The sequence below is a fragment of the Crassostrea angulata genome, chromosome 9 (genome assembly GCF_025612915.1).
Source record: "Crassostrea angulata isolate pt1a10 chromosome 9, ASM2561291v2, whole genome shotgun sequence".
Taxonomy (NCBI): Eukaryota; Metazoa; Mollusca; class Bivalvia; order Ostreida; family Ostreidae; genus Magallana; species Magallana angulata.
Window position 1 is genome coordinate 32,300,160 of NC_069119.1, and position 10,942 is coordinate 32,311,101.

Sequence of the window (10,942 nt, forward strand, 5' to 3'; positions counted from 1 at the left end):
GTTATTCCCCCACCCAGGGAGTCATGGATTTCCACAACTTTTAATTCTCATTACATGTACCTGAGGACACTTTTATGTAAGTTTCATTTCTCCTGGCCAAATGGTTCTTGAGAAAAAGATTTTTGTAAATTTCTAAGACAAAAAATCGATAATTATTAATTGCCCCACCTTAGAAAATGGCTTTTTCCTTTATTTTTACAAATCTGAATTCCCTTTGCCTAAGAGTGTTTTGGGCTAAGTTAAGTTGAAATTACATTGCGGTTCAGGAGAAAATGTTGAAAATGTGAAACATTTACGGACAAACGGACAGAAAAATCTGAATTCCCTTTGCCTAAGGATGTTTTGGGCTAAGTTAAGTTGAAATTACATTGTGGTTCAGGAGAAAATGTTGAAAATGTGAAACATTTACGGACAAACGGACAGACAAATCTGAATTCCCTTTGCCTAAGGGTGTTTTGGGCTAAGTTAAGTTGAAATTACATTGTGGTTCAGGAGAAAATGTTGCAAATGTGAAAAATTTACGGACAAACGGACAGACAGAAAGACAGATAAACAAACCGACAGAATGAACAGACATAATGTGATCAAAGAAGCTCACGTGAGATTTCATTTCAGTTGAGCTAAAAATCTAACTTTAATTGACAGGTTCATTTATTCAATAGACAATTAAAGAAAAGTTTGTGATAACATTAATTTTACAATAATGAATTGCATAATTTTACCAGCCTAAGACCAAACACTATGTTACTGAAAACTTTCTGCACTGCTGACGGCACTTACGTAAAAAAGAAATATTTGCACAATGTAAATTTATCAATGACAGAAAAACCCTCAACATGATAATATATTTGTGAAATAACCAAAATATGTTACCTTGTTCCTAAGAACTTCGTTTTTCATTTTCAATGTTAACAGATAGGATTTACATATACTATTGGTTAATTTTGATCTAAAAAAATTAAAAATTAGTATCCTGACGGAATGTTGAATAGGATTTTACAATTCTTGTTCGATAAATATTCGTATACGGCGCACCGAACGAGTTGCAACTTAGTAATACTTATGAAAAGGCACGAAAAGATTAACACGATAGGATGAACGGAAGAATTGTTGAAATTAAACGATAAACCTGATAGGATTAACGCACGATAGAATAGGATTAACGCACAATAGAACAGTATACACGCACGATAGGATAGAATTAACGCACGATAGAACAGTATACACGCACGATACGATAGGATTGATACACGATACGATAGGATAGGATTGTAAAAAATAACGTCGCAGGTACTGTACCAGTATTTCACACCGTCCTGGAAATTATGAGTATTTCTCGCTTTAATATTCCATGTAAAAGTCCCCCCCCCCCCACTGTGACCCCATCCTACCGTCGGGGTCATGATTTAAACAAACTTAAATTTAACCTAGCTGAGAATGCTTCCACCAAAGTTTCAGCTTTTGGCCATTCGGTTTTTTTGGAAGAAATGTAAAAAATGTAACGTCATCCACATTGTGGTCTCAACTTACTCCTGGAGGCCATGGTTTGAACAGATTTGAATCTACCCTTGAATGCTTCCAAAACAAATTTCAGCTTTCCAGTCTGATTGGTTTTAGGGAAGAAGATTTGTAGACATTTATTCAAAATATATTCTAATGAAAAACTTTGACCTCCTTTTGTGGCTCCACCCTACCCGCAGAAGGTGGGGGGGGGGGTCCTGATTTTCACAACTTTAAATAAACAATAACTGAGGATGCTTCCACACAAGTATCAGCTTTTCTAGCTGGTTAGTTTCTGAGAAGAAAATTTTCAAAAAAAAATTACTTTATATATTCCTAAGGTTTGTGGGAAGATTTTTAAAGGCTCTTCTCTATATATATTCCTTTATAACGTCGCCCCCACTGTGGCCCCATTCTAGCCATGATGGTCATGGTTTTGAACAAACTTTAATCTACTCTATCTGAGGATGCTTCCAAACAAGTTTCAGCTTTCCAGTCCGTTTGTTTCTGAGAAGAAGATTTTTAAAGATTTCTTTGATATATAATATTATGTAAAAATTTGATCACATATTGTCTCCCCTTCCTATTCGTAGACGTTCATGAGCTTAAGAACTTCATTTAAACACTACCTGAGGATGCTTCAACACATTTCTCAGCTTTCTTGGCTGATTAGTTTTGAAATTTTTTAAAGATTTACTCTTTATATTTTTTAGCAAAAATGTGACCTTCCACTGTAGCCTCATCCTACCCTTTGGGGTCATGGAGTTCCACAACTTTGAATTCACATAACCAAAGGATGCTTTCACACAAGATTCAGCTTTCCTGGCTGATTGATCTCTGAGAGAAATGTTTTTAAAGATTTTCTCAATATATTTCTATGTAAAAGTTTGAACCCCCGTTATTCCCCCACCCAGGGAGTCATGGATTTCCACAACTTTTAATTCTCATTACATGTACCTGAGGACACTTTTATGTAAGTTTCATTTCTCCTGGCCAAATGGTTCTTGAGAAAAAGATTTTTGTAAATTTCTAAGACAAAAAATCGATAATTATTAATTGCCCCACCTTAGAAAATGGCTTTTTCCTTTATTTTTACAAATCTGAATTCCCTTTGCCTAAGAGTGTTTTGGGCTAAGTTAAGTTGAAATTACATTGTGGTTCAGGAGAAAATGTTGAAAATGTGAAACATTTACGGACAAACGGACAGACAAATCTGAATTCCCTTTGCCTAAGGATGTTTTGGGCTAAGTTAAGTTGAAATTACATTGTGGTTCAGGAGAAAATGTTGAAAATGTGAAACATTTACGGACAAACGGACAGACAAATCTGAATTCCCTTTGCCTAAGGGTGTTTTGGGCTAAGTTAAGTTGAAATTACATTGTGATTCAGGAGAAAATGTTGCAAATGTGAAAAATTTACGGACAAACGGACAGACAGAAAGACAGATAAACAAACCGACAGAATAAACAGACGAAATGTGATCAAAGAAGCTCACGTGAGATTTCATTTCAGTTGAGCTAAAAATCTAACTTTAATTGACAGGTTCATTTATTCAATAGACAATGAAAGAAAAGTTTGTGATAACATTAATTTTACAATAATGAATTGCATAATTTTACCAGCCTAAGACCAAACACTATGTTACTGAAAACTTTCTGCACTGCTGACGGCACTTACGTAAAAAAGAAATATTTGCACAATGTAAATTTATCAATGACAGAAAAACCCTCAACATGATAATATATTTGTGAAATAACCAAAAAATAATTTAAAATATATTGAATATGTTTTTAAAAAAAAATCCAATGTAAGGAATTCAATAAAACGTTTGTGGGTAAGTTATGCAAACCTGATATACAGTCATTTCATGCATATCTTTTACAATTTAATGCTATGCTATAGTATGCGATTTTAATGGTATGCTATGAGATGTGTATGCTATGCTATGAGATTTGTATGCTATGCTTTGAGAAATTGAAATGAAGGGCTTAATGGTATGGTATGGTATGATATGCTATGGTATGCTATGAGATTGGAACAAAAACGCCTCCATACACAGAAGAGTTCCACACATTTCGAAGTTAAATAATAAGAAGCCAAAGTTTACCAGAAATATATTATGTAAACATTTATTTTTTCAAATAAAAACATTTAAAACCCAGTTAGAATAATGTTGTATGCTATGCTATGGTATGATATGGTATGATATGACGAATGCGAGTCTATGAGATTGTATGCTATGGTATGAGATTCCAATGCTATGGTATGAGATTCCAATGCTATGCTATGAGATGTCAATGCTATGCTATGCTATGGTGTATGTTGTAAAAGATATGCTTGAACTGACTGTACCCAACAAAAAGCAGTAATACAAGCCTTAATGATAGAGCAAGTGATACAAAAAACGAGAAAGATAAGGAGTGTTTAGGAAAGAAATAGTTATTTCAGAATATAATAAATGAAAAGCATAAGGTATATCCCAATATAAATAAAAAACCGATCACAAAACTACAGGTACATTTAATTGTAACTTTCCTGTGCTTTTGTATCAGCGAAACGCATGTCATTACGGCTTTATTAGTCAAGAATGTTCGGATGAAGCAAACATCTGTAAACCTTATACCGCAGACGGTCCAGAATTTTAGATATGCGGAAGTCGATAGGTCACGCTTTTGCTTTCAAACCATTTTGTAAATTTATCAATGACAGAAATAAAATAAGCGATGTTTTAAAAGTGTTTTTCAGTAAAGGTTTGTAACAGATTCCGTCTCGCGCCACCTTTATCGTCGTCTACTGACTCCTCATGTATAATGCCACAATTGGTCTAAAATCAATACACACAGATATTGTAGGAGACACCGGACACACCCTCTTTGTTTAATGATGTTGAAAATAGACATCAGCACTTTTTTAAAAAGAATATGCGGTAGGGGCGTAATGTTACTCACTAAAAACCATTTCATGAATTTTAGCAACACTCATACGCCATCAAGTTCAGCAGCTCTCAATTTTACAAAAATCTTGGGTACTTTATCCGAAAATGTACCTTGCTATCTTAAGTATATTCCATATTCCAGTATTTCGGCTTAAAGGATGTATAGGGCACTGATCACAAGACTATCATTGCAATGATGCTTTGGTTTATACTATAATGACGTCATAATTGATTTAATTGTATGATACTATGAGGTCATTTATCCATTATGACGACGAACAGGATTTAATAGATTTTTCGGGTACTTAGCGGCTCTAAAGTAGTCATTGTCAGAATATGAGTTGGGGGAAATTTAACATTTTTGATTTTATAAATGTTTGAAATCATAACGATTAATATAATATATATATATATATATATATATATATATATATATATATATATATATATATATATATATATATATATATATATATATATATATATATATTCGGATAATGGTATGTTCATGTCAATTGATATATCTAAATAGTGCATTACTTTTTTTATGGTTCAAAACAGAAACTGTCACAAAAGGTCATGATTCCAGAATAAGGGGTAGGGGTGACTCCAATGGTAGTATCTCTCATGAATGCCAAGAAAGTTGCCATGACAATTTCATAAGTTATAAATCATATGCTAAGGATGTTATACGAAATATAAAAAAAATTCAGCGGCAATTATTTTTATTTGCTTTCATATTTGATCAAATTCAAAATAAAAAACTTGAAAATTTGAAGTGTTGATTTCTGCAATATTTTGATAGAATTTGGATTATGCTATGCATAAAAGCCAATCTTTCAAGTAATTTTAAATTAGCTTCCATTCTTAAAATTAGTGAATATAATTTGCATATAAATTCCATCAAATAAGATTATCATTGCAGAAATTGAGATTATTCAAAAAATTCATACTGCCAGAAAAGGGGAATAATTACTATCAAAATATTTCCCAAGCAAGGTTAGAAAGTAGTCATAAAAATAAAATATGTTGTAGTTGTCATCTTAATGATAATGTGTTAAAAAAGCAAAGAAATTCATTGACAAATCATTTTACACTGCATTGTCCTGTTCCCCCTTAAGTTTTGTCCCAATGTTTTTCTCGGTGCATTTTTGTTTAGGTTCCGGAAGTTGTTCTGTTCTCTTGGCTTGTTTAATCCAGCTTTTGGTATGACAACCTTTAGAATAACGTTTTTGCTTCAAAATATGCACTCTCCTCCACGCCTCATCCTTATGCAGTTTACTTAAGAACTGGAAAGAGTTTGGTCTCGGAAACTTTTAGGTATATTCTTGTTTTCATTTCTGTAGAGAATATCTATCAGCAGACAGTAGACATCCTTTTCGCGCGCGTATATCAAACTCCGTCATAAATTCGGCTTTCCGAGTTTTGGCTAGAGTCTCTATATTGGAACCTTCAGTGCTCGTTTTATCAATAACATTAATAAGAAAATTGTTCTTCATTTTGTGCGATTTCAAGTCTTGACTGTCACTTGTGTCCTCAATTTGAATTCTGGTTTAATCACATAATCTTTCCATATGCTGATTCCTCTTGCAAGTTTTATGAAGCTTTGAAATTGGTCAGGGAATAGAATGTGTCATTCGCCAGTTCGAAAACCTCTTCTAGTCTATCTTCTATACCATCGCGTCTTTGATTTCTCTGGTAAGTTCTTCTATATGGTACCTATGTGTAATTAATCGAATCATAAAGTTTGCAAAGTGTTTTGAGGTTTTGATATTTCCTGCAGAATTTCCCTCGTGTTTACATTTGAGAAAGAATGTCCTGTTGTTTATCTTCTATTGAGGACATCAAGTCGATTCAACCTTTTTTTCTTGATGGCTGCGTTTATGTCCCAGGCAGAATAACGGTCAAACTTAACACTGCGTTAAGTGCCGAAACAATTAACCGGAAACTAAGCAATGGAAGCGACACAAGTTAACAGATTAGATGAAAGTTCCAAGGAAAAAAGTTTGTTCTTTTACTATGTTCTAAGCAAAAGGCAGTTCATAAAAACAACGCAATTTCACATGATTTTGCTCAATGGGTCGAGTATGGAGCAATAGACAAAAAAAACCACACACACAATACATCTTCATCATGCATAGTTCCCTCTCTTTTTTTTATTAACTTTTTGTTAAGAATTCATACTGTTTTATAGACTTGGAATAGGGGGGAAATAAATTTGAAAAAAAAGCAAAACAAAATAAGAGAAACAAAACAAAGCAAAACAAACAAAATCATTGAGGGAGACATTGAATTCAGTAGACAATCGTATTTTGTTGTGATTTTATCTCTTTCTGTGGTCAGATTTTGACTAAGTGACTCTTTCACATCAGCAGTGGCTTGATTCAGATCTACAAACATCAGACATGAATAGTGAAACAGAATGGATAAGATATAAACATTAGATCTTATAAAATAATCTTTATACATGTAACAGATAATGACTATTATAATATAACAATTAAGTGGGATATTCACGAGATCTGTTTTTTCTTCTTTGTCTCACTAGTTCGAATTTCTTTATTGACTCCATGAAATCAGCAGTGGCTTGATTCAAATCTGCGAATACATGTATCATATATGAACAATTAAAAATACCAAATTAAAAACAAACAAAATATCTTATGAAAATTATTATTACAAATTATGACTTTAATATTATATCAATTAGAAGCCATATTCTCAAACCATGTTCTTTTGCCTTTTTTGCCTCTGTGGTCGGAATTTCATTCAGTGACTTTATTACATCAGCAGAGACTGGACTCGGATCTACAAACATCAGACATAAACAGTTAAAAAGAAGAAATAAATTCAAATATACGATAAAATATTTATTATAACAAATTATGACAATTTTAATGTGCCAATTAAATTTAATACATAAAAAAGACCATAGAATGTCTTTCTGTATTAAACAGTAATATGATTTCGAAAGTCTATCTCCATCTTTTTAGCGGCTCATGGATAACAACCAATTTTTTCAGACTCTGAAGCTATGCCTAGGTCATCTGTGCAGAGAATTGTCTAAAACGACGTCATTTTTAACTTGATTTAATGTAACGATCTCATCTGTCTGCTCAAATGTGTATTAGATAACAACTATGGGGGCAGTGTCCTCAGTGGACCTGTAGGACACCTATATATATCAGATAACACAACTTATTGTGTCGAAATTCAAACACGCCAAGAAAATTCTTTTTCACGGCCGTTCTAGAGATAACGGTTTTGTTGTATTTGACGGCACTGAAAATGAGATGATGGAATATTGTGACATGGGCAATGGTTATCATACATGTAAACATCTCAAATTTACTTTTAAAATTGCTCGCAACTCTTTCGACTTTACTGGACACGTCCGTTTTTAAAGGTTAACGATTTCTTGCTCAAAAAAAGTTTAATATTAAATCGTACATCAAACCAATAAATAACTTTCATGTTATCTCATCTTAACTATCATCTATCTCCATAGTGATAGTGCACACAGCTCATCAGTGTTCAAAGCATTTATCAAAGGAGAATGCATAAGAAATGCAAGAAAAGAATGACCTTCACGAACCTGTAAAAAACCTAGGAAATTTTAAGGTATCCCACTCCTCGATGTTCTTCTAGCAAGAATATCTTTACACGTATATCATGGAAATCTAACAAAACTTAATAAAAAATAAAAAGATAATAGGAGGTCAGTGTTCAACCAATTAAATTTGATCATTTTCAACAAAAATGCGATCCCAGCCTGATTAGAATTTGTTGGCAGTTATTTTTATTAAGCAAAATTTCTTTTTAAAGTTTTTTTTAAATTATGCACAATGGTCACACTGAATAGAGGGATTACGGTAAAATAAATTGTACGAAGCTGCATTAATTTCTGTGTGACCTTTTTGCACTTAAAATAGACATTTTCAATAACACTTACAATTTGATTTGAATTGAAAATATTTTGAACATTAAGAATTTTATAAGATTAATCCAATCTGCCTAGATATGTAATCAGTATCATTTGGGCATAATAAAACATGGTGGTCAGTGATGACAAATGTTAGATATATGGCTTCAAAACAAAAAATTTTGCAAAATTTGGCTTTAAAAAAAATCATTGTTAAAAAGAAGGAACTCTACAAATGAAATAGATCCGGTGATAACGGAAATAACCAACACAAAAGGGGAGCTGCTATTGTATAAATCAAACAAACAAAAATCCACCAAATACATGTCCTGATTACCAAATATAACCCAAGTCTTAAAGGATTGAGGAGACGCATTTTAAAATATTGGATCAAAATGACTTCAGACCTATTCTGCAGAAATTTATTCAAATCGGAACCAATTATCGCTTATAGTAAGCATTACAACATAGCGACATATTAATCAAATCAAAACTTTAACAATAAATGCTTCATCTAAGCTTGCACCCCGATGAGGCGGACTTTTCTCATTCAAAAAAGCGTTGACACACCGTATAACTACCATTATATCTATTGTCATTGTTATGATAACCAACAAAGGAATAAAAAGAATATGATATGGTTTGGAGTGTCGGGTCCTAGTAAGATTACAACAAGTTTGGTTGATTGGTGCTGCCTTTTTTACAGTGAGTAAAGCTACATGTAATCCACACAAACGATAAATAATGAAAAATATCAGTAATCCGATTCAAAACTCTACCGGTTTCATTGTATTCTCATGAGATTTGAGCAATCAACATTTCTGAGAACGTTCAACAAGATGTCATTGTAGTATCATTTGATGTAAGCAACCTTTATTCTAACATCCCACATGAACTCGGACTAGTAACCATTGAACACTGGATTGACCTACTTCATGACCGTTTCTGCAAGCCTATCATTTTACAAAGTTTTTATTTTGTAAACAATCTAATTATGGGATAACATATAAAAAATATTTGAAACAGCTATGAAAACTCAATTCTCCCAGCCTACGCTACACTTGTGCATGCGTAACATTTTACATATGGCAAATGTATGTGAACCATATGTTTTACATCTGTAGATCTCAACCACATGTTTAAAGTATGTTAATAAACACACTGTTAACATGAGTTCTAACAACCGCAGATTACACGTGCGATAACAATATATGTTTTACATATATGTGAAGATATGCATCTGAATTACATTAAAATGTTCTCAATGCACGGATCTAGAGGACCCCCCCCCCCCCCCTCCATGGAAAAATGAAAATGTTTCAAATTTATACTGTAAAATTATCGCAAATATGCCTTGGACCCCAACCCCTTTCCCCCCGGAAAATACAATTATCCTTCGGACCCCCCCCCCCTGGAAAAAATTTTCTGGATCCGCGCATGATCTGCATGTACATGACTGATGTTGCTTTATCACTATATTTATGTCCGGATTAAAGACGGAATCGGTTTTATTTTTATTGATGACAAAATATACGCCACATTTTTACGTCACGGGGGTAGAAGATCGAATTGCAGGATAAATTAAGCAGAGGTAAGGATTGTCCATTATTCGTGTTTATTTACCTGCATTTGAAAATTATATCGTACAATAACCGAATGCGATGGCAAAAGAGAATACATGTAGCACGAAGCTTTAACTGTGTTCTCCGGGAAAATTAAGGTTGAATTAATGACGATAAAAATGACGTCTTCCAGAGAGATGCAACTGAGCAGCTATTTGGTTTAGTAATATAGAAAAAACAATTCTTATGGAAACCCATAAAATATATGTTGATCTTGGATAAGACGCATTAAAAAACAAAAATTTTGAAAGTAATCAAAAAAATAGAGCAAAGCATATGCAAAGTAACAAGTATGTCTTCCATTGCAACGAAGTGAAATGATTAATAAATTGCCTATATTAAAGCTGAACACCGCTCGTAAATAGGCACTGTCCGCCATATTTCTCTTTCAGCACCGCTCTTCCTACACCCCTATATAAGCCATAGACCTCTTAACAGTTCAAAGTATATCGCTGTAGAGGTCTCACCTGTGTGGACGTACATCTTGCCTCGCCATGTTACTCGGTCGCGATGAAATTGTCAAGTTTTACGCACTTTTTCAAACCAGGAGAGTACTAACATCAAATGAACTGGTCATTGCATTATTTACAGACATAATGTGCTCATAAATATCAATTAAATGCATAAAAATCCAAAGACAACGAAAGGAACACTACACGTCGGCCACGAGTTTCAGATGTGCAATCGGGTGTAACGAAATCGAAGGGTTTATATACCAGGTACCTGTGTGACGGTTCCTATTTACGAGCGGTGTTCAGCTTTAAGTTATACTCTTATTGCGTGGTTATTGAAATTTTTTTATAGGCATGCAGTGGCTGCTTGACATATCCCTGGGAGAGGACATCAACTACCTAACTGCTACGAAGTTCAAACAAGCATTGGCATGGGAAAACATTAACAAGAGGCCCAGGGGCCACACCGCTCACCTGAGCAACAATAGGCATGATAAAATTATCTTCATAG

The 10,942-nt window shown here is 33.6% G+C and overlaps 1 protein-coding gene across 1 annotated transcript in view; it reads right to left on the reverse strand.

Annotated features, from left to right (window-relative positions):
* Window positions 1–6,592: 6,592 nt before the first annotated feature.
* LOC128163597 (uncharacterized) overlaps window positions 6,593–10,942 on the reverse strand; it is a 36,933-nt gene continuing 32,583 nt past the window's right edge. Inside the window, exons 2-4 of the mRNA XM_052827223.1 lie at window positions 7,163–7,243; window positions 6,953–7,033; window positions 6,593–6,825 (exon numbers count right to left, since the gene is read on the reverse strand). Of these exons, the coding sequence (XP_052683183.1) occupies window positions 6,614–6,825; window positions 6,953–7,033; window positions 7,163–7,243 (374 nt within the window). The 3' untranslated portion in view covers window positions 6,593–6,613. The remainder of the gene's footprint in view (window positions 6,826–6,952; window positions 7,034–7,162; window positions 7,244–10,942) is intronic.